This window comes from Tachyglossus aculeatus, chromosome 4 (assembly GCF_015852505.1).
Source record: "Tachyglossus aculeatus isolate mTacAcu1 chromosome 4, mTacAcu1.pri, whole genome shotgun sequence".
Taxonomy (NCBI): Eukaryota; Metazoa; Chordata; class Mammalia; order Monotremata; family Tachyglossidae; genus Tachyglossus; species Tachyglossus aculeatus.
The window spans coordinates 122,177,612-122,201,516 of NC_052069.1; the positions used below are offsets into that span (position 1 = coordinate 122,177,612).

Here is a 23,905-nt window from a genome sequence, read left to right on the forward strand (position 1 = left end):
TTCTGGCATTTCTATTGCATGGGTATGTCTCCAAGCATGCCACCCTGTTAGAAAATGTCCTAATAGCAAAATGGCAGCTCACTCTTCGTGTGGAGGCATGTGAAAGGCATTTTTAAAAATAAACATAAGTGTAATGTTTTCCACCATCTTAGTCTAGTTGACATTTAAGAAGAAAGAGAGAAGGCAATGGCCATTTTAGTAAAGTAATGGGTTAAGTTTCCCAAGGTACTTTTCTCTTCCTGCCATAACACTGTACACTCAGAAGGCTATCTGTTCACTTCTAGTGAGAATGATGATTTTTTAAGTAAAATTTGAAGACCATATTTACTCTCTAAATGCGTATGTGACTCCATTATGGGCTGCTACAATTCCACCTGACCACACCTTTTCCCAGCACAGCTTGGTACACGTTCAAGGGCATTTGACATTTGTTGAAATGAATTCCTTGTAGGCACTTCATGTGCTATCAATCAATCAGTTAATCAATCAATCATCACCGAGGCACAGTGAGCAAACTGGCACTAGAGGAGTGAAGTGTGTGGGCTGGGCTGTAGTAAGAGGTAAGTGAGGTAAGGAAGAATGGGGCAAGCTGATTGAGAGCTTTAAATACGATGATGAGGGGTTTCTGTTTGATGTGGAGGTGGATAGGCAACCATCAGAGGTTTCTGAAGAGTGTGGAGTGTGGACTCAACTTTTTTTTATAAAAATGATCCAGTCAGGAAAATGAAGTATTGACTGAAGTGGGGAGAGACAGGAGGCAAGGAAGTCAGCAAGAAGGCATATGCAGTAGTCAGTGTAGGATAAGATAAGTACTTGGATCAGCATAGTAACAGTTTGGATATAAAGGAAAGGATGGATTTTAGCAATGATGTGAAGGGGCAACCGAAAAGATTTGGGGACAGATTAAATAAGTGGGCTGTATGAGAGAGATGAGTCGAGTACAGTGCTAAAGTCATGGACTTGGGAGGCAGGGAGGATAGCGATGCTTTCTACAATGATGGAAAAGTCCGGGGGAAGGCAGGGTTTGGGTGAGAAGATACGGAGTTCTGTTTTGTACATGTCAAATTTGAGGTGTCTGTGGGACATCCAATGAAAGATGTCCTGAAGGCCGGATGAAATATGAGGCAACAGAGAAGAGATCAGGGCTGGAGGTGTAGATTTGGGAAACATCTGCATAGTAGTTGAAGCCCTGGGATTAAATGAGTTCTCCAAGGGAGTGGGTGTAGATTAAAAATAGAAGGGGACCAAGAACTGAGCCTCAAGGGATTCCAAAAGTTAGACGGTGGAAGGCAGAGGAACCTGCAAAAGAGATTGAGAATCAACAGCCAGAGAAATAAGAGGAGAATCAGGAGAGGGCAGTGTCAATTGAGCTAAGGTTGAAAATTGTTTCCAGGAGAACGGGGTGGTTGATGGTGTTGAAGGCAGATGATAGATTAAGGAGGATTAGGATGGAGTAGAGGCCATTAGGTTAGGCAAGGAGATAACTGGTTACCTTTTAGAGGGCAGTTTTTGTGGAGTGAAAGGTGTGGAAATGAGATTGGTGGTGGTCAAAGAGACAATTAGAGAACAGGAAATGAAGGTAGCAGATGTAGACATTCTCCATTCTCTTCCACTCTAGTTTGAAACCCCTCTAGTCTGAAAACTCCTTGTCTATCAACTCTATTGCACTGTACTCTTACAAGAGCTTAGTGAGGGCTCAAAAATATGAATGATTGCTTGATTCAATGCAGCCACCTCTTGCTCCTCCTTCTTCACTGAGCAGTAGTCACGAGATGGTCAGTTGATGTGGACATCACCTGCAGGCATCAGGATATGTGGCATCCCCCTATTCCCTTGATAACCTCTCCGTGGATGTCTACACCATACTCTTGACCTAGTTTTGCAGGCCCAATAGACATCACCATTCCTACTAACTGTCCAACTGTCTTCCTTTGAAACCAGGGAATAAGAAAACCTTTCCACCAAAGTGTCAGAGCTGTGACCATGCCCAAATACCAGGATTTTTTAAATCTCCCCACCAGCTACTCTATTGTGGTTCGTGGTTTCACAGATTTTCAGGAACAAATCAGGGTCTCCACCCAAAGTCTTTATCCCCTTCTGCAACAGCTCAGATCTCCACTGCTAGAGCATCTTCTGGCCATTGTGTTGGCTAATTAAGGCAAGCCAGGATGGAAAATGAAACCTGATTAAATCGTTTTCACCTCCAGCAAAGGGGATTAGCTGGACCTTTGATCTTCAGGTATCTATTTGCATCTCAAAAGAGGTGTAAACTCATTTGGGGCTACTTGGGATCCAGCTCCAACTCCCAGGCCCCTTCCTCTGCTTACCAGCAAGTGGCAATTCACAGCCTCCCACACAGAGATCAATCCACAAAAAGACTCAGGCAAGCCACAAAGCTGTTCAGAACCAATTTTCCATTTGAATCACTATAAGGTGGGGAAGTCCATTTACTTTCCAAACACAAATTCCGAGATGTCTTGCTCTTTCCCTTCCTCCCTCAGCAGTGTTTACAGCTCCTGATCAGGTGACTGACTGATCACTGTGATTTTTATTTACCAAGAGAGATGACCATCAGCAGCTTGGACTGATAGGCTACGGATCAGACTTACCAATGCAGTTGAAGGATAGTTCTTGTCTGCAAAAGAGAGAGCAGCCATCCCCGTTGATTTTGTTCTTATCATCACATTCTTCTCCTCGATCTCTGAAAATGAGATGCAAAACAGAAATTGGCTTGGGTAGGAGCTGGGTTCGTGGTTATCTTGCTTCACACAACCCTCCTCTTGCTCTTCTTCTGGTTTAGACCCTCTCACCCTTTCACCCTTTGAAAGTCAGGGCAAAGCATGGTCCCTAAAATACTACCTTATTGCTTCTCCCATCCAAGCATCCCAAAATACTTTTCTTAAAATCTAGTGTCTGGAAGTAAGTTTGCTGTGGACAGGGAATGTGTCTGTTTATTATTATATTGTACTCTCCCAAGCACTTAGTATAGTGATCTACAGACCCCAAAGATGTCATTTTTCTTCTCTGTTCTAGGATTTGGATTCCTTTTGACCTAATTCATTGCTTTCTGACATGTCGGAGGGGTCCACTCCATTCCTTACTATTTCTTGCTGTCCCTCAAACTTCAGACCAAGGCAGGAGCTTCTGCCCTGCTCTCCTCTCTCACTTGGCCTTCTTCACCTTTAGAAGAGTAATCAGAGCTTGTAATGAAGCCATCTCCTTTATTATCTCTGATGGAAGGTAAAAGGAGTTGGTTAGGGGAGATAGGGAGGACCCATTCTCTCTTTCATAACAAGGCCAGTCGAAATTCCCAGTCAAGAAGTGAGTGAGGTGACTGGACAGTGGAATGAGGGTTTTAAATACAAAATACAATGTCATCACTTTCCCAGGCAAGACTAAGATTTGAGCCATCTCAAAGTGAGGACATTCAGTAGCTGAAAGTGAGATGCAATTTCCAGGTCTATGCATGCATGAGATCAGGAAAATGCAAACTACATTTTGGCCTCAATTGTCCAGATAACCTGGGTATATGGACTCTTGCAATCTTAACCTATCTGCTTTTCTTCCCAGACTTGGGTCGGGATCCTGCCATCAGTCCAGATTTCCCTGAGTCCTGTCTATGAAACGTTTAGATGTGTCATGACTACTGTTTACCTCAAATGGCTTTTGTGAGATGAGTTTATAAAAGCTTTTCCATTTTCCTTAATTTACTATTCCTTTTTTTCTTCAGATTTATTTCTCATTTCATATGTATGTCTTGCCTGCCCTGTCAGTTTCACAATTTACTCTGCTGTTAAGGAATCAGGAGGCCTTTGGCCATATCTCACTCCAAAATACAAATGGCTATTGTTGCTGTGATTAATACTGTAGTAAGTACCTGGGACACTTTTGCAAAGAGGCAATGCAGGAAGAGAATGAGCAATGTCACTTGCAGCAGCCAGGCAGAGCCTAGGCAAGGCTGAATCTGGGGTTAGATAAATCACTCACTTCTAGGTAATGCAAATCCCCTTTCAATTCAACTCCACTCCTCTGTAAAGAAAGGTTTTTCCAGAAGTGATTCCCCTGTTAGATAGTATATTACCCAACAGAAAAGTACCAAGGGTCCAAAAATGGTAACATTGAGTGCCATTTTTATTAGCACGAATAATTAGTAATTAGCACTAGGAGATGTTTATTTTTCAGGTTGTCACAACAAAGCATGTCTTTGCAATTATTTCTGGTAATAACTGGAAGTACCAGTATCTACCACCTCATCTTTCAGAAGAGTCCTATTGGCTTCAAAGCTCTCCATCACCTGTGCCCTCCTATCTCACCTCCCTTCTGCCTTCCACAGCCCAGCCTGCACATTCCACTCCTCTGGTGTTAACGGGCATCATTCCAGCCTGTCCCATGTCAACCCCTGGCCCATGTCTTACCTCTGGCCTGGAATGTCCTCCCTCCTCACACCCACCAAACTAGCACACCTCCCCGCTTCAAAGCCCTACTGAAAGCTCACCTTCTCCAGGAGACCTTCCCAGACTAAGCCTCCTTTTTTCTCTACTCCTCTTCCCCTCCCCAACTCCCTGACTCGCTCCCTCTGCTCTACCCCTGCCTGCCCCACACCAGTGTGTTTATATGTACATATTTATCATTCTAATTATTTTATTAATTATGCATATATATCTATAATTCTAGTTATTTACATTGATGTTATTGATGCCTGTCTACTTGTTTTGATGTCTGTCTCCCCCTTATAGTCTGTGAGCCCATTGTTGGGTAGGGATTGTCTCTGTTGCTGAATTGTACTTTCCAAGTGCTTAGTACAGTGCTCTGCACACAGTAACCACTCAATTAATACAATTGAATGAATGAATACTATCCCTCCGGTTAGGCTTCCTGATTGTGCTTATAGGCTACTTAATACAGACCATGACCCATTGCTCAAGGACCTAAGTTATAGGCTCATTTCTGTAGTTCTCAGTTTACTGTTTGTACTTAATACATGTCACATGCCCTATTCACCGTGTAAACTATTTTAACTAAGTAATATCATCAATCAAAACCATCAGATAAAATATCCTACTTGTTGAAAAAAAACGCTTTTTATCCCTGCCACACCCAAGGGGAACAGAGGGGAGAGGAGACATATATGTTTTTCCTATTAAGTGTGAGCCGTTATGAGCTACAGAATCCATCACTGGGTCAGTAATTTACTGACAGATGGATGTAAGCTCTATTTCTCTAACCAGTGACTCTGATCAACTTACGTCTGTATAACGCCATCTCCACAGTATCCACTTCCATGAACATAAATGGACGTGGGAGATGGCTCACTTTCCTCTGACCCAGAAATGGTGACAACCTGATACTTGTACTCGCTCCCAATTCTCAGCTCCCTGTAAAACCAAAAGAAGAAATTAACAGGTCAGGTTAGCAAGTCAGCATATCTCTTTATGATGGCAATGCATTCACCCACCCATATATGAAGACATATACAACTTTAATGAAATACAGATAAAAGATGGGATTGATTTGCTATTGAAGTAGTATTTCCAGACACTATTTTAGGATGTTCTTGTATTTTAGATTGTGAGCTTCTCGAGGGCAGACACATTGTCTTTACAAACACCCAGCATGATGCTTAATTAATACTGGGGAAGAAAATGATTATGATTAACTTCTTTCTTTTGCAAAGTTGGAGTGGAACTTTTCTCTGTAACTTTACTCTGAAATGTCGATACAGATTATATTCTCTAAAGCATAAGATAAATAAAATAAGTTTTCTTGGCACATTCTCATAACTAATACATTTATATTCATTCTCACACCCTTGGTGTTGACTAACCATGGGGATTACAAGGACAACCATACTTTCTAACAGGATCTGTTAGTGTCTTTGTGTAAATAGGGTTTAATGGATTTCACAAAATATTAGGCAAAAATCAATCAATCTTTTTTTTCTGTCACCTCCAGTCTACCTTGCTCCTATGCTGTAGGTAGAACATTATGCTTTCTGAATATTGAGAATTCTATCCTCTCTGGCACAAAACTCAAGTGGCATTTTTTAACATACAAGGATTTCTACTTCCATTTTAGTCAAGACTCAGGTAGGGATCCAATATTTTCCTGTGCTTGTATTTTATAAGAGTGAAACCCCAAATCCTCTAACGAGTTTAGCAGAAGCACTAGTAGTAGTAATAGCAGTAGCAATACTACTATGACTGTAAATCTTTCTGTAAATCCCCGTAAAAAACAGGGAGAGATAGATTCTTCCTCAATAATATCCTTTCTAGTTAGATTGTGAGCCCCATGTGAGGCAAGGACAGTGTCCAAACTGATTAACTTATCTCCACCCTAATGTGTAGAACAGTGATTGACCCTTAGTAAGTGCTTAACAAATACCATTTTCATAATAAGCAGACTTTTGCCTCTTCTTTGGTCCTGCCATTTGCAACAGGAGGTTTTCTTTTTCCATCCTTTCTATTATTTATTTTTTAATAAAAAAATGGCATGATAAAAATCACAAAAAGATAATGAAGAGAATTCCTGTCAGATTCCAATGTTGGGGGGGTCTCATAAACAAAAGAAGGATGTCAAAAAATTTCAAGTTCTCAGACTCATCTGTTATTTCAGCTGCTGTCAGGTCTGGAGCTGTTTGGATAAGCCCAGTGAGATGGCAGGTGCAGAGGCCACAGAACCAGCCTCCTGCTTGTACACACAACAATGATTTGGAGCTCAGGAGTTCCAAAGGCTGAAAGAAGATAACTTCATTTCTGGGAATGATAGGCATACTCCCATAGGAGGTTGGCTTACTCCACATTTTGTTCTTTAATGAGTGATGTTAATGTGGCCATGGCTGCCTCCGGGAAAGAATTTGCTCTGATATTTTTATGAGCGTTTTTAGACAACTATATTGACAAAGAAACCTTTAATAATGAACAACCAAACACTCTTCTCCATCTTGGAGGAGAATAAGGTAAAGTTAACAGATGAATCGGAATTACAGTCTCAGAATCCCACTTGGTCCTTGAACCCCTGAGTCACTCTTCTGCTTTACAGTCCTCTTTCCCAACAAACTCATATGGTCAATGAGAGTTTGAGATCATTGGTTGAAAGCAGTAACGATGGCAGTAGGCCATCTATGGCTTTACAGGGCTTGATTTTTCCAGTTTGGGGAAGGCACTAAGAGCTATGTATGGTCTCCATATATGGCTTTTCTTTTAAGATCTCAAGTAAGAAAATTTGGCATAAACACTGAAGATCTTTTCACCTTTTGCTGAAACAATGTCATCAGTGGTCAAACATACCATGCATTTTGCAACAAAGGTAACACAATCCAGTGCTCGGGAGCTAATGAAAAAGAACTTCCAATTAACTGAAAATAGTAAGGAGGTGGTAGTTAGGCAAGGTGGAAACATTTGCCTCAAAAACACATGCCCTATGCGAGGGATCTTCCCGAAGAACAGTACTTTAAGTCTGCTGAAAACGACAAAGTTCTCAGATGGAGCTTTCAGAATGTAGTGCAAGAACCTGTCCAAAGTGTGTAAAATCAATCAATAATATATAGTCTTCTAAGTGTATTAAGTACCTAGAAAAATTAAATAGACAAAGAATATACAAAGATCATATAATCTAAAATTCAATCATAGATATATAAAAAATTAGTCTTTCCTTGATGGGTGCCCTAAACTTTAACTCTTAATCTTCTTGGAAGCATTAGTTTCCGACCATTCATCTATATGAAATGGAAAATTCGCCCAATCTTACTCTATCTCTATCAGGTATTCATCTCAGTCAATCAAACTTATTTGATCCTGCTCTTCCTATGTGTTTCTCTGAAATCACAATGGGAAACATTATTCAGATTGTTCCACTGATAAATATTTTTATGTTTGTTTGGCCTGATGAAGTTCATGCTCCTTGAGGTTAGGGAATGCCTTTTCTTTCTCTTCTATTTTTTCCAAGCACTAGCTTGTTGTTTTTTTTAATGGCATTTGTTAGACATCTACTATGTGCTAGGCAGTGTACTAAACTCTGGGGTAGATACAAATTAATCAGGATGGACACAGTCCCTATCCCACAAGGGACAGAGAGTCTTAATCAGCTGATTACCAACAAGGGAACATGTTTACCAACTCTGCTATATCCTACTCTCCCAAGCACTTAGCAGTGCTCAGCACACAGTAAGTGTCAGTAAATATGATTGATTAATTGATTGATTACATTGCACGTAGTGGATGCTCTAGAAGTATCATTACCAATAGCTCAAACTGAATGTCCTCGTATGTTCATTCAGCTTGGGTAATTGCTTCAGCTTGAGAAATACTGTGGCCCAGTGGCTCACTTGACTTTCATTTGAGCTTGCCCACCTGCCACCCCTCATTCATTCATTTAGGATATTTTCTTCTGAGGTAATGGTGCCCCTAATAATAATAATAATGATAATAATAATAATAATAATAATAATAATAATTAGTAATTGCAGTATTTGTTAAGTGCTTACTATGTGCCAAGCACTGTACTAAGCACTGGGATAGATACAAGATAATTGAGTCCCATATGGGGCTCACAGTCTAAATTGGAGAGAGAACAGGTATTGAATCCCCATTTTGCAAACAAGGTCACTGAGGCACAGAGAAGTGAAGTGACTTGCCCAGGGTCTTACAGCAGACAAGTGGTGGAGCTGGGAATAGAACCCAAGTCTTCTGACTCAAAGGCCCATGTTCTACCCACTAGGCCATGCTGCTTTTCTGCAGTTTGCCAATGATAATAATAATAATAATGGTATCTGTTAAGTGCTTACTATGTGCCAGGTACTGTCCTAAGCACTGGAGTGGATATAAGCAAATCAGGTTGGACACAGTACCTGTCCCATGTGGGGCTCAGAGTCTCAATCCCCATTTTACAGATGAGGTAACTGAGGCACAGAAAAGTGAAGTGCCTTGCCTAAGGCCTCACAACAGACAAGTGTCAGAGCCAGGATTAGAACCCATGACCTTCTGACTCCCAGGCCTGTGCTTTGTCCACTGCGCCATGCTGCTTCTCTAGTACTTGTAAAGTGCTTACTACGTGCCAAGCACAGTTCTAAGCACTGGGGTAGATACAAAGTAGTCAGGTTGGACAGAGTGCCTGTCCCACCTAGAGCTCACACTATTAATCTCCATTTTACAGATAAGGTAATTGAGGCCCAGAGGTCACACTGCAGACACGTGATGGAGGCAGGAATAGAACTCATGACCTTCTGACTTCCAGGCCTATGTTCTACACATTGAGGCACACTGCTTCTCCAGATGCAAGTCTTCTGCTAGTATCATCACACGGTGAAGAGATATTGATTCTTCCTCAGCATCATTATTCCCTTTTCTTAGGTCCAAGCCATTAACCCAAGGACCTCAATCTGTTTCACTTTGTTCCCGCTAAGATGGGCAATGATAAGCCCCTTGGACTTGGCTGCCAAGCTGAAATCTTTGTTTGGGAAAACTGGACTTTATCTTGCAACATCATTTTCTCTGCTATCCCTTCTGTAAACTCAGAATTGGATGAAACTAAAGGATAATGAGAACAAGGTGGAAAGTGTGCATTTTGGTGGATTGGATTCTTGAGGAAGGTATTTGCACCCAGATCTCTTCTTCTAGACTGTGAGCCCACTGTTGGGTAGGGACTGTCTCTATATGTTGCCAGCTTGTACTTCCCAAGCGCTTAGTACAATGCTCTGCACACAGTAAGCGCTCAATAAATACGATTGATTGATTTTTGGTAGGTAACAGGATCCTTTCCATTTCTTCTGCACTGACTTTTTCTCTGCTCTATGCAAGGCAAAGTAGCCCACTTGAATGTAACAAATATATAGATGTAACTGATTAACTCCAGCAGACTCGGATATAATTGTCCAAATATTTTCCCTGGTACCAATTGAAAACACAGTAGCAAATGTAATAAAACAAAGAGTTTGCAGCCAAAGTCTTTGTTATTTTTTTAAATTATCTTTTACCACCAATTGAAATGATTTTCTACTTTCTCAGTGAAATGAAACAAGATACAAGGGAAAAAGGGATGAACAATGTGGAAGTTATAAATGATCAGAAGCTACAAATTCCAGCCCAAGGGAAACAACAGCCCTAACCTGTAAATGGGAATTTATGTCAGACACAAAATTGGGAGAAATTTTACAGGTGAAAGAAGTCTATACATATTCTCTAAAAGCAACCCTTGCTTTTCCTGCTCCCTGCTCATCGAGATGTGTCTCAGCTGCTTAAAGCATTCTCTTGAGGGTGGTCAATTCCACTTATTACATGGGGCAAGGTGATTGTTTCAAGGAGACTGAGTGCCAAGGCCTTTGGAAGTCCAAATAACAGATAGAGATTTTAGTAAACAGGATGACTGCAACAGCATCCAGTCAAAGAGAAGCTCAAGGCCTGGCAGATGAGAGCAATGTCAACCTGTCATGGTGAAGTACTAACTCAACCCAGTTGTTGGTGATTTCAGGCCAGTGAAGAAAACAATCTTTGCTTTTCAGTGAGGCCTCTCTGGGTGGCCACTGATTTTATTACTGGCAGTGGGTGAGCCCAGCAACATTTTAAGATTTGGCACTACATCTTAAACTTGTCTGGGGGTTGGATTTTCTTTTTTTCCTCTTTCTCTTTTCTTCCTCTTTTTCTAATGCATTGGGTTCGGTAAAACCCAGAATGCATTTAGTGAAGAACATTTCCCCTTAATTTTGAAACCCATGTGTAATTCAAGAAAATTTAATCCGTATGCTTCTGATTCATTTACACTTAACTCATCAAATGTTGTTTTGTAAGAGCTATTTGATGTCCAAGAAGTCTTGTGAACCCTTTTGTTAGCCTTGTTTCTTAAAATCAGGACGTCACGTTCTCGGTGAGAGAAGAGAGTATGTTAAACTAAAGGTTTAATTAGCTTTGAAATACGGGACACATGAAGATAATGTGTTTAAATTTGAAATTTGAGGCTTTAAATTTGGCATTCTCTGCTTCCTAGGAACTGCCTGTCTTGCTCCTGAACTACGACTAAACAGCTGCTTTCCATGATTTCCCTGAGTAGGTTTATGTACATAAGAGGCGTATGTGATTGTCCGTGAAAATCTGGACTCAGATCTAGTGCAAACAAAAATGATAACAGGAGGCATGAGCTATACTGGCATCTTGCTTCCACAGGTTGACTGAGCCGAAAATGTAACGGAGTTGGTAGACACGTTCCCTGCCCACAAGAAGCAGTGTGGTTTAGTGGAAAGAGCACAGGCCTGGGAGTCAGAGGAGTGGGTTCTAAACCTGGCTTCACTACCTGTCTGCTGTGTGATCTTTGGCAAGTCACTTAACTTCTCTATGCCTCAGTTTACTCAGATTAAGTCTGGGAGCCCTATGTGGGACAGGGACTATGTCCAATCTGATTATCTTGTATCTACCACAGCGCTTTGTTCAGTGTCTGGTACATAGTCATTGTGGGCAGAGAATGTATTATACTCACCCAAATGCTTAGTATAGTGCTCTACATACAATGTGCTAAATAAATATGATTGACTGACATAGTAAGCACTTAATAAATACCCATATTTATGTATATATTTAATGTGTGTCAGCTACTGTCAGAGACCAATGCAGAAGTTAAGAATGTGCCTCTTCCGTGGAAATATAGGTCACGTGTTTCCTTCATGGAGTCCTGGACCTTAACTAATTCATTTTCACATCATGAAGTTTCATGAGAAGATCCCTTGAAGATCTTAAATGACTGTAAAAGCAGACGGAACTGATTTCCACCGGCCTTCTCACTATACCTCAAAAGGCCCATCATGAGATAATTTTCTCTATTGTTATCACATCTGCATTTGGTCTGGCATTGTTAGTTTGTGCTTATTTCTTCCTCTACTTATTTATTTTCTTTTTGGAACCAACAAATAGAGCTCATCAAACTTCAGGGTGTGCAGAACTGGGAGATGAATTCACACTGCCTGAACTTTGTGGTACCATTGTTTGAGGTAAAAATGACACAACTGTTCTTTGTATTTAGATTTGCAACTCTTTAGGGAAATGTCACTGTTAGCAAAGAGCTGAGGTGACTAAAAGATAGTTTTTCAATTTTCATTTTCGGGGAGTTGAATTCAAAGGTCTCAATAGCGACAGGCCTTTAAGTGATACCGTGAAGGTTTTCTCTGAGACTTCTGCTCAATATCTGGCACTAGAGCAACGAGTTCCTCTTCTCCTACCTTACCTTGCTGATTGTCTACTACAACTCATCCCACAAAGCAGCATGGCCTGGGAGCAAGATAGAGCAAGGTCCTGGGAGTCAGAAGGACCTGGGTTCTAACTCTGGCTCTTCCACTTGTCTTTTGTGTGACCTTGGGCAAGTCACTTAACTTCTCTGTTCCTCAGTTACCTCACCTTTAAAATTAGGACTGTGAACCCCATGTGGTACTGTATCCAATCTGATTAGCTTGTATCTACTCCAGTGCTTAGGATAGTCCTCGACACATAGTAAGTGCTTAACAAATACCATCATTGTCATTAATATTACTATTATTTCACTTCTCTAATGCCAACCTACTCTCAATACTTTAATCTTGTCTATCCCACTGTGATCCCCTAGCCACATCCTCTTTCTGGACTGGAACTCCCTCCCTGTTCTTAACCAACAGAAGACCACTCTCCCCACGTTCAAAGCCCTACTTAAATCACATCTTCTCCAAGAGGCCATCCCTGACTTAGCCCTCAATTCCTCTATTTAGCTTCCCTTCTGTGTCACCTATGCACTTGATTGTTTACCCCTTAAGCACTTGATATTCACCCCAGCCCCACAGCACTTAGGTGCACATACTCATCCTCTGCTTTTTCCCCTAGTTGTAATTATTTTAATGTCTCAGTTCCCCTCTAGACTGTAAGCTCCTTGAGGGTGGGTATCATGTCTACCAACTCCATTGCATCACATCCTCCCAAATACTTAGTACAGAACTCTATTCACAGTAAGTTCCCAATAAATACTAGTGATTGACTGATTGATTGATTGATTGATAGGACTTTTAACTTCATGCTTGGTTTGAGGGCTTGGGGAAAGCCCTATTCAATGGAGCAGTCAATCAATCAATCAATTGCATGTATTGAGGACTTACAGTATGCAGAGTGCTGTACTAAACACTGGGAGAGTACAATAGCACAGAGGTGGTAGACATGTTTCCTGCCCACAAGGAGCTTACAGTTTAGAAAGGGAGACAGATATTAAAACAAAATAAATTACAGATATTTAAAAATGTGTTTGAGGGCTGAAAGTGGGGTGAATAAAGGGTACAAATTCAAGTCTAAGGGTGATGCAGAAGGGAGAGGCAGTTGGGGAAATGAGGGCTTAGTCAAGGAAGGCTTCTTGGAGATGTAATGTGGAGTACCCTGTGAAGGAAATAGATGAGCAGATGCTCCAGCTTCTGCCCTGCTCCATGCTTGTCACCCTGCACTAAATGGCCCAAAGAGCACACCCAGACAAGGCAGCTGTGCACCTGAGTTCCTGTGCATGTTGTCTAATAATAATAATTATGGTACTTGTTAAGCACTTACTATGTACCAAGCACTGTTCTAAGCATGGGGGTAGACACAAGCTAATCAGGTTGGACACAGTCTACCAACACTTTGCACAATGTGGGGAAGGTGGAAGCATGTCCTGCCTCTGGAAATGAGGGAAAATCAGAAAATCTGTCATCCCTTTGCCATTTTTCTGGGCAGGGAATGTGTCTACCAACTCATATTACACTCTTCCAAGAGCTTAGTACCGTGCTCTGCACACATTAAGTGCTCAGTAAATAAGGTTGATTGATTGATTTTTTTTCCTTTAGACAAAATTGTAACAATAATAATTGTGTCTTTTTTAATATGCTTACTATGCACCAAGCTCTATACTAAGTACTGTGGTAAATACAAGGCAAGTTGATCAGACGCAGACCCTGCCCCACATGGACTCACAGTCTTAGTGGGAGGTAGAATGTATCATTTGATTCCCATTTTACTGACGTGAAAAATGAGGCACAGAGAAGTTAATTGACTGCCTAAGGTCACACAGCAGGAAAGTGGTAAAACTGGGGTTAGAACACTGGCCTCCTGACTCCCAGGCCCATAGCCTTTTCACTAAGCCAGCTGCTTCTGATTGATCTAAATTCTTCTTTTGTAGTCTATTTTCTATCCCTTAATCATCTTCTCCTGATCTTTTTCAGGGTCCTTTCTAGGTTGTTTGCTTTATCTGTGCAGAATCCAGTCATCCTCAATCTTGCAAGTGATATAGTAGGTTGATTGTGGTTCCTTAGTAACTGAGAGACAGAAACCTGGAAGAATCTTAATGGAACTCAAATATTGCCCCTCCCTCCCCAGCCCCCAACCCTGCTTCCACCAAGAAAAGAAGCCTTAGGCAAAATGCAAAACAATTAGCCTCAATATTTCCTGAAAGATGGTCCAGGAAACAAACACCTCAAGACAGACCCAAAAGCTGCTCCAAGCAATGATTAGACTGGTTTCTTGCCTAGCAGTACTACAAATAAAGTATGGCCTTAATGAGTTTCAGGGCACAAGTTCCAGTGTCAGTGTTACATATTAAATTATAACTTAAAAGGTAATGCAAAGCAGCCATTGTTATATAAAAAGCAAAAACATATTGGTACTTAAATATCCACTGTGAATAATTTTCCAGCAGTTGAGAGTTTGGAGAATTTGACTGTGTAAGGACTTCAGGGTTGAGGTTGATGACAAGCTTGAAAGAATCAAAGGGGAGGATCAGGACAGAAAACATTGGTAGTGGGAAGGAGAAATGATTTAGGACCTTGGAATTTTTCTCCAATCAGTTTCCTTTTCTTCCTCTAACAGTTGCTAATGATTCACTTTTAAACCAGGAGAATGTTCTTTAGAAAGATCAGCAAGAATACCTGCTGCATGCTTATGTGGCAAGAATGAATAAATGAATCAGTCTCTCTGCCCAGGGCTTCCAAGTTTCTGCCTGTGGTATAAGTTGGAGACAGAGATGTATAATTTGAACACAGAAACTATTTCTCCCTCTTCTATCCAACATGCTTATTAATTCCATTAGTTCTTCTGAGTGCTTAACAGAAGCTGGAGGCTCCAATGACATTAAACGATGGACAAAGATGGTTTCTCCTCTGTCTTTCCAGTGAACGTGCATTTTAGACCCATCCCTCCCTTCAGTGAAATAGGCTGTCTAAGTTAAACTTTGTCAGGCTGGAAGGAGCATTGACATAGACCTGTCCCTGCGTCACCGTGCCCGCGGGTAATCTGGGACACTTTCGACAGAATCCCACGCTGTGTACAAAAGGGACTGGGGACAAAAAGCCCAGACTCATTTTTAGAACCCATGAGGGTAGAACAAGGGGGCTTATAGGATGTTACAGGACAGAGATAGACACTGGATACTCAGGCAATTTGGTCCAGTTATTCTGGACCTTCTGCTTGCCTGAGAGGGAGGGATGGGGTTCTCTCAACAACCTGGCACTTGTGTCCTCTAAAAGACATTCCCTGGGGTGGCCTGATTGGCACACCTGGTGTGTCAATGCCATGGATACAGTGCCACTGCATCCCCTCCTCTCTCACCGGATAAAGAATCGTCACCCTCTCTGTGGGCTCGAAAGTCCTCAAAGATATTAACGTTTTTATGGATGGTATTGGGCTGTAAATCTGTTTGCTTCTCTCATCCTAAATGTTCCTGGAAGCTATACTTCATCGTGAAAGATAATTGGCCTGAAACTGAGGAGAAGAGGGAGGAGTAGAAAGATGACCTGTTCCTAGCAATAGGGTGAGGCTGTCCTTATAATGTCCTGAGTTTGATCGAGGAGGATGCAAAGACATGTGTTCTGGATCCAGAAAATGTTCTTTCTGATGTTTAATGTGCATTCTTGGGGTAGGCAGAGCATCAGAAATTTGGCTTCATGCTAGTAGAAGTAAAAGGCATTGGGACATGGGCCAGCCAGAACCATGTGTTTCAGCAACCAATTGCTGGCATCCCCATCATTTCATAGCTAGAAGGTGTTCATAGTTCCTCAAGTTAGCTTTCCTATTTACTGGTTGAACTTCCTTATAGCTCCTTTTCTTGGAAACTTGATTGCCCTGCCAATCCTTACAGTTGTGCTTTTATATCTTCTGCCTTGGCAAGGGGTACGGGGAGGGAATGAAGAAGTAGACAACAATGATATCAAGCTCTATGCTACTAAATTACCAGGACAATTTAACTTTTCTAACACTGGAATGCCCAGGAAACCAATCCCTTTGTCAGCTGAGGGTGTCAATGTACCTTTCTGTGCACCTAATTTAGCCCCAGTGTGTAATTAAACATCTGTGAGAAGCAGTATGGCCTAGTGGAAAGAGCATGGACCCGGGAGTCAGAGGATCTGAGTTCTAACCCTGTCTCTGCCATGTGTCTGCTGTGTGATCTTAGGCATTTAACTTCTCTGTTCCTCAATTACCTCAGCTGTAAAATGGGGATTAAATCCTACTTCCTCCTACATACAATGTGAGCTCCATGTGGGACAGGGACCAAGTCTAACATGATTAACTTATACCTACCCTAGTCTTAGAACAATGCTTGCAACATAGGAAGCACATAACAAGTATTATTATTATTATTATAGTGATGGTATTTGTTAAGCGCTTACTATGTACCAAGCACTGGTCTAATCGCTGGGGTTAGATACAAAGTAATTAGGTTGTCCCAAGTGGGGTTCACAGTCTTAATCCCCATTTTACATATGAGGTGACTGAGGCACACAGAAGTCAAGTGACTTGCCCAAAGTCACACAGCTGACAAGTGGTGGAGCCACTACAGAGATTAGGATCAAGGATGAAAATATTGAGCCCAGCTCTTCCATCCTGCAATCCTAAGGGCATAGCCATGCCAACTCAGAAGCCGTGAAGGGGTTAGACCTTCCCTCCATTCAGATGCCCAGAGTGGGGAAATGGTTCACCCAGTGTCGCTCTGCCAGCCTGTAGTACAGCAGAGACTAGAACTCCTAGCACCTGACTCCTGATGATGATGATGATAATGACGGTCTTTATTAAGTGCTTACTATGTGTCAAGCACTGTTGTAAGTGCTGGGATAGATATACGATAAACAGGTTGGATACAGACCCTGTCCCACATGTGTCTCAGTCTTAATCTCCATTTTACAGATGAGGTACAGTGCTTGGCACATTGTAAGTGCTTAACAAATACTATCATTACTATTAAATGAGGCACAGAGAAGTCAAGTGATTTGCCCAAGGTCACAAAGCAGACAGCTGGCAAAGCCAGGACCAGAATCCAGGTCCTTCTGACTCCCCGGCCCATGCTCTATTCACTAGACCACACTGTGGATCCCTGTCTACCAGGTTTTAAAGTTACCGCTATGCCTCCTCCTCCCAAGGGACAAATCTCCTTGTCTTCTCCCTCCATAATATTGACTTGGCATTCGATTGGAGAACTATGATTGAGTAGAGTTGCGAGACTGACCCAGGATGTACGTAATGTGAAAGTCAAGCCATCTAGACTGTAAGGTCATTGCGGGCAGGGGATGTGTCTGTTTATGTTGTGGTGAGCTCTCCTGAGTGCTCATCACAGTGCTTTGTACACACTAAGTGCTCAATAAATACTGTTGATTGATTGGTTGATTGGGGGAAAGGGTCGGGGCTAAATTAACTTTGTTGACCCCCTGTAGCACCTCTCTAGGTCTATGGGCCTGATGGCATTCAACTCTCTTCAGCCTACGCAACTCTAAGGATGCACAGGCAGGTTGAGTCTCTGATGCAGTAGTGAAGAAGCAGAGGTGTGAACCTGGGCAAGAGTGGATCAGCTCTTTTAGGGAATTGCTTCTCATCTCCTGCTTGAGGGTGACCAGTTTCTCTTTACTAATACGGCTTTGTTCTAGTCCTTTGCAATCTTCATAAGGTAGTCATCCCCCGACCCCGCATATAGCAAGGATTTTCCCCTCCTGGCACCTCATATTCCACTTCAGCAGACTCTCTGTTCTCATTTTATGAACTCTGGCTACAGGCAAATCGCTTGGTGCAGCAGTGTTATGAGGTAGAAGGGGGAAACAGAAGCTTTTCTGCTTCAGCCAGAGCCACAAGGAACTGGCTGGGTAACAGCAAAGAGGCTTGCGTTCCAGAGCCTTGTGGGTAGGTCACAGGAGCTGACGTGTGGTCTGATGGTCTGAACTGAGACACAGGAGCCAGGAAGATACGAGTTCTAATCCTGGTTATGATGCCGATTGCTCCTGACTGCTGACTGCTTGGCCAAGCAGCTTAGTGTCATGATTTTGGCTTCTCCTTTTTGGAAAAGAGAGGTGGTGAGCAGGCAGGATATTCTCCTTATTTAACTTTACAGAAGAATTGGGGCAAATTCATATTTCCTAGGGAGAGAAATTATTGTGCCCTGTGGAACTCCCTCTGGGATCTTGAACCTAGATGCATTGCCTATGATCATTTGGAATGGCCTTTTAGCGGCTACTGAACTGGGACAAACCAATCCAGCTGTATCTCCTCTGGATGTAGATTTTACCCATCCTGAGTTTTTAGCCTATTCTCCATTCATAGGAGAATAATCTGAGGTCTGCAAAGCACTTCCTGCATAGCAGTGAAGGTCTGCAGGACCCTAGAGGAAATTTAACCTTCCAGCACTTCCATTGGAGGCAGAATCACTCGTTCTGGTTCCCAGGGACACTGGGCAGAATACAGAGTTGATATCTCCTAAAAATTCCCTCATTGATTCTATCTTTCCAATAAGAGATTCAGGAGAACTATGAAGAGGAATGGCTAAACCAGGAGCTAGATCTGCTGACTCATTTTGCTTCTTCCAATCAGAGCAATGTTTGATTCCCTGAATCCTCTAGATCTCTTAACTGAAAATCTCCCAGTTGCTTTGCTCCTAAACTTGATATTCAACCAACTTTTCCTCAAACCAGAGATGGTGTGGCCCAGGATTTATTGAGAGATTCCACAGGGGCCAGTTTCTGATCATCCCCCATCTCCTAAAGGAGCAAATCAAAGTATTTTCCATCTTTTTATGGTATTTAAATATTTACTATATGCCAGGCACTGTTCTAAACACTGGGGTAGGTACAAGATTGGTAGGTACAAGGTAGGTAGGTACAAGGTTGGATACAGACCATGTCCCATATAGGGTTCACAGTCTTAATCCCCATTTTACTGATGAATTAAGTAAAGCACAGAGAAGTGAAGGGACTTGTCCAAGGTAACACAGCAGACAAGTGACAGAGCTGGGACTAGAACCCAGGTCCTTCTGACTCTCAGGCTCATGCTGTATACACTAGGCCACACAACTTCTTGAAGAAAGGAGGCTCTTCCCTTGTTCAGCCTGAATTAGGAAGTGAAGGACCTTGTGGTTGCTGTTTTTTCAGGACTCATTTGCTCAATTCCTAGTCACAGGCTATCTATGGTATGGAACATTTCTCTGTCAATGCAAACCTCAAAACCAGATAGCTCAGCCCTGGCGTCTGTCCGCCAAGACAGCCTTGACCCCCAGGGAGAGGAAGTTGCACTTTGTCCTCTCATAGGCCTCTGCTCTGATTATCCAGAGCCTCATGTATCAAGGGAGATGTTTTCCCTCTGTTCCTTGCAAAATTAGGCCCCTATGCAACTTGGGTAGGGTCATTAGCACCTCTTTCCCTTTCAGGATTGTTACACCTTGGTAAAAGATTTATTTAACTGACACAGAGAACAAATAATTTCTTTTTAATAAAAGAAACTAAGAAAAAAAGGGTCAGATGAAGTAGGGAATGAACAGGGAGATTTGGGGAGGGAGGAAAGGAAAGCCACTTAAAAAAATCTGTCTTTATATAGAACTTGTGTGGGAGCCAGTTTATCCGATATGGAAAAAATGTGAAAGCAGTTTTTCTTTTTTTTTTTCATTTGCAGGAGGTATTTGTGCTGGGGTTTACAACTTAATTTACCACAAGGTATAGAGCTCATAGTGGCCAATGGGTTTGGCATGAAGGGTTCCACTTATTTAGAGATTCAGGGTACTTCTTTTTTCAAAGACAGGACAGCGAAAGCCAAGTGGAACTGAGAGATCACAAATAAGCTCTACATAACCAAACAGATAAAAATGGTGAAAATCAACACCATGGAGTGCAAAGTTTGACAGTCAAACTTACACAGAGCATATGTCTGAAGAGCAAGTATACAGAGAGATGAGCAAAGACTAAACATTTAACTGAGGAGCTTTGAGTTTTTCTCACACGGTAAGCATAATCGGGATATGTAAAAGACAATACGGATTACTGGAAATTATGGTTCTGGGAGGCAGGAAATCTAGGTTCTAGTCCCAGATCTGTTATTGGTTTACTGGATCATCTGGAACATTTTACTTAGCTTTTCTGATCAATCAATCAATCAATCAGTGAATGGAATTTACTGAGCACTTACTTTGTGCAGTACTAGGTACTGTAGGCACTTGGAAGAATACAACAGAGATAGTAGGCATGATATCTGCCCACAAGGAGATTAAAATCAAGAGGAGAAGACAGACCATAAAATGAATTACAGGCAGGAGAAGGAAGGACATTTAAAGATGTGTACATAACTGCTCATTGTGGGCAGCAAACATGCCTGCTAATTCTGTTGTATTGTGCTCTTCAGAGTGCTTAGTACAATGCCCTCTAGACTGCAAGCTCATTGTAGGCAGGGGATGTATCTGTTAATTGTTACAATGTACTCTCCCGAGCACTTAGTTCAGTCCTCTGCACAGAGTAAGTGCTCAATAAATGTGACTGGTGGAATGAATGAATGTTCTGCACATAGTAAGCACTCAATAAATATGATTGATTGTGGGAACAGAAGGATAAGTAGCTAAGTGTTTAGAGAGTAAGAACTCGTGTCCTAAATGGAAACCTGCATATTGCAACTCAAACCCTGTCCTTCCCTGACTATCCCATCACTGTAGACAGTATCACCATCCTCCCTATATCACAAGCTCATGATCTTGCCATTATCCTTGACTCATCTTTCTTATTCAACCTGCATATTCAATCTGTCACCAAATTCTGTTGGTTCATTCAACCTTCACAACATTGCTAAAATCCTCCCTTTCTTCTCCATCCACTCTATTACCATGTTAATCCAAGCGCTTGTCCTGCACCATCTTGATTACTGCATCATCCTCTTTGCTGACCTCCCTGCCTTCTGTGTCTCTCCACTTCAGGCCATTCTTCACTCTGCTGCCCAGATCTTTATTCTAGAACTTCCAGTAGTTGCCCATCCACCTCTGCATCAAACAGAAACTCCTTACCATAGGCTTTAAAGCAATCTTTGGCCCCTCCTACCACATCTCCTTAATCTCCTGCTACAACCCAGCCCATACACTTCACTCCTCTAATGCTAATCTACTCACTGTACCTTGACCTGTCTATCTCACCACTGACCTTTTACCCACATCCTGACTCTGGCCTGGAATGCCCTCCCTCTTCATGTCCAACAGATGGTCACTTTTCACACCTTCAAAACTGTAGTAAAAGCATGTCTTTTCTGAGAGGCCTTCCACAGCTAAACCCTAATTTCCTCTTCTCCCACTCCTTCTGCATTGCCCTCATACTTCATTCATTCATTCAATCACATTTATTGAGCGCATAGTGTGTGCAGAGCACTGTCCTGAGCACTTGGAAAGTACAATTTGGCAATAGATATAGTCCCTACCCAACAATGGGCTCACAGTCTAGAGGGGGGAGACAGAGAACAAAACTAAACAAGTAGACAGGTGTCAACACCATCAAAATAGATAAATAGAATTACAGATATATACACATCAATAATAAAATAAATAGCATAATGAATATGTACAAATATACACACGTGTTGTTGGGGAGGGGAAGGGGGAAGGGCAGAGGGAGAGTGTGTGGGCAGTGGGGAGGGGACGAGGAGCAGAGGAAAAAGGGGGGTTCAGTCTGGGAAGGCCTCCTGGAGGAGGTGAGTTCTCAGGGCTTTGAAGGAAGGAAGAGATCTAGTTTGGCGGATGTGTGGAGGGAGGACATTACAGGCCAGAGGTAGGACATGGGCAAGGGGTCGACGGTGGGACAGGCGAGAACAAGGCATAGTCCCTTATTCACCCCTCCCTGAGCCTCACAGCACTTGAGTACATATCCATAATTTATTTATTTATATTAATGTATGTGCCCTCCTCTAGATGGTAAGCTTGTCATGGTCAGTGACTATATCTACTACCTTTATTATGTTGTACTCTCCCAAGTGCTTAGTACAGTACTCTGAACATGGTAAGTCCTTAATAAATGCAGCTGATTGAAGTTTCAAGTTTCTCTTCTGCAAAATTGGGATAATGACACATGCCTCTCTCTTTCTTTTTTTTTTGAACAGAATGAGGTCACTGATGTGAAAGTATTCTGGAGAACTCCAAATAAAGGAGCTGTACATATATAAGGTGCTCTGCAATTACTGAGATACAAAATTCTCTCATCATTCAGGCTCCCAAACATAGACAGATCAACAGGGCATTGTTTGCCTATGTGACTTTTAGGATTCAGATCCCCTCTGTAATCTTTCATATCCTCTCCTAGCTTCCCATCAACCTCCAGATCTTTTCAAATTCATTGGGGATAATAGTGAACACAAGGCAGCTCCCATTTGTAAAGGGCTTTCTAGTTCTCAGAAATCAGAGACTTTTTAAGATCCTTTTTTCAAATGGTATTTGTTAGGCACTTACTATGTGCCAGGCACTAAGCATTGGGGTAGATACAAGCTAACTAGGTTGGACACAGTCCATGACCCACATGGGGCTCACAGTCCTAATTCTCATTTTACAGATGAGATAACTAAGGCACAGAGAAGTTAAGGCCAAGGCCTTGATCCAAGTCCTAGTCCAGGACCAGGTGCCCTCGTCCCTCTCAGGAATGGATTTCGAAGAACCATAGCAGCACGGAGCTGAAGTGAATCATTTCTTCCTGTATAAGATTTTCTGCCTTTTTCCTTGTTAAGTAAATACCAGGTATTAACAAAATTGTTGTCTTATGCCATCGAGTCATGTTTGACCCATAGCGACTCCACAGACACATCTCTCCCAGAATGCCCCACCTCCATCTTCTGCAATCATTCTGGTAGTGTATCCATAGTGTTTTCTTGATAAAAATTTGGAAGCGGTTTACCATTGTCTCCTTCCATGCAGAAAACATGCTCTCGACTCTCTCCCATGCCTCTGCTGCCCAGCAGAGGTGAGTTTTGACTTGTAGCAGATTGCCTTCCACTCGCTAGCCACTGCCCAAGCCAGGAATGGAATGGGTATGCCTCTGCCTGACTCCATAGTCAAGACTGGCAGAGTACTGGAAACTCTCCAGGTATGACCCTGAGAGGCATTACCAGAATACAGATTGCTATTATTCATATAAATGTTCCAGTCTGAATTTCATCACTCAGCAGAACTTTATGGAATTAGGAAAGTAGAAAAAGAAGAGGGTGGCATTCTGAGAACTCCCTAGAAATGCTGAAGCTGCATTTTGGATGGGGAAACCACAGGGAGAAGATGTGTATTTGTGTGTTCTCACACTGTATCATTCTGGTGCACTTATTTCTGTGACAAATGGTAGGGCTCACTGTGCTTAGGGACAGAGAGAATCTTTGAACACAGTGACTGGCAGGGACAGGGAGAGATATTTCCCTAGAGGTGGTCCTGCTGCCCTCAACTCATTTGCCAAGGTGGCTAAGAATGATGGAGAAATTTCATCTGAGTCCCCCACCAACTTTTTAGCAGTAGGATTATTTCCTCTGCCACTGATCTGAGAGATATGGAGATGTCATATATCCTAAGACTCTGATCTTTACCTTCAAGAAGTTCTCACAGTTTGTGGCAGTTCTGAAGTAAATAGGGAGAGAAAAAAAGCACCACCAATACAAGAACACTATTCAGGTGACATCCTTTCATACATCTTCAATTGTCA

General features: G+C 42.1%; 1 protein-coding gene across 1 annotated transcript in view; it reads right to left on the bottom strand.

Moving 5' to 3' along the window:
* The window catches only part of PAPPA (pappalysin 1), a 287,178-nt gene that overhangs the window by 161,240 nt on the left and 102,033 nt on the right, over positions 1–23,905 (bottom strand). The window contains exons 8-9 of the mRNA XM_038745960.1: positions 5,247–5,375; positions 2,610–2,701 (exon numbers count right to left, since the gene is read on the bottom strand). Coding sequence (XP_038601888.1) covers positions 2,610–2,701; positions 5,247–5,375 — 221 coding nt within the window. The remainder of the gene's footprint in view (positions 1–2,609; positions 2,702–5,246; positions 5,376–23,905) is intronic.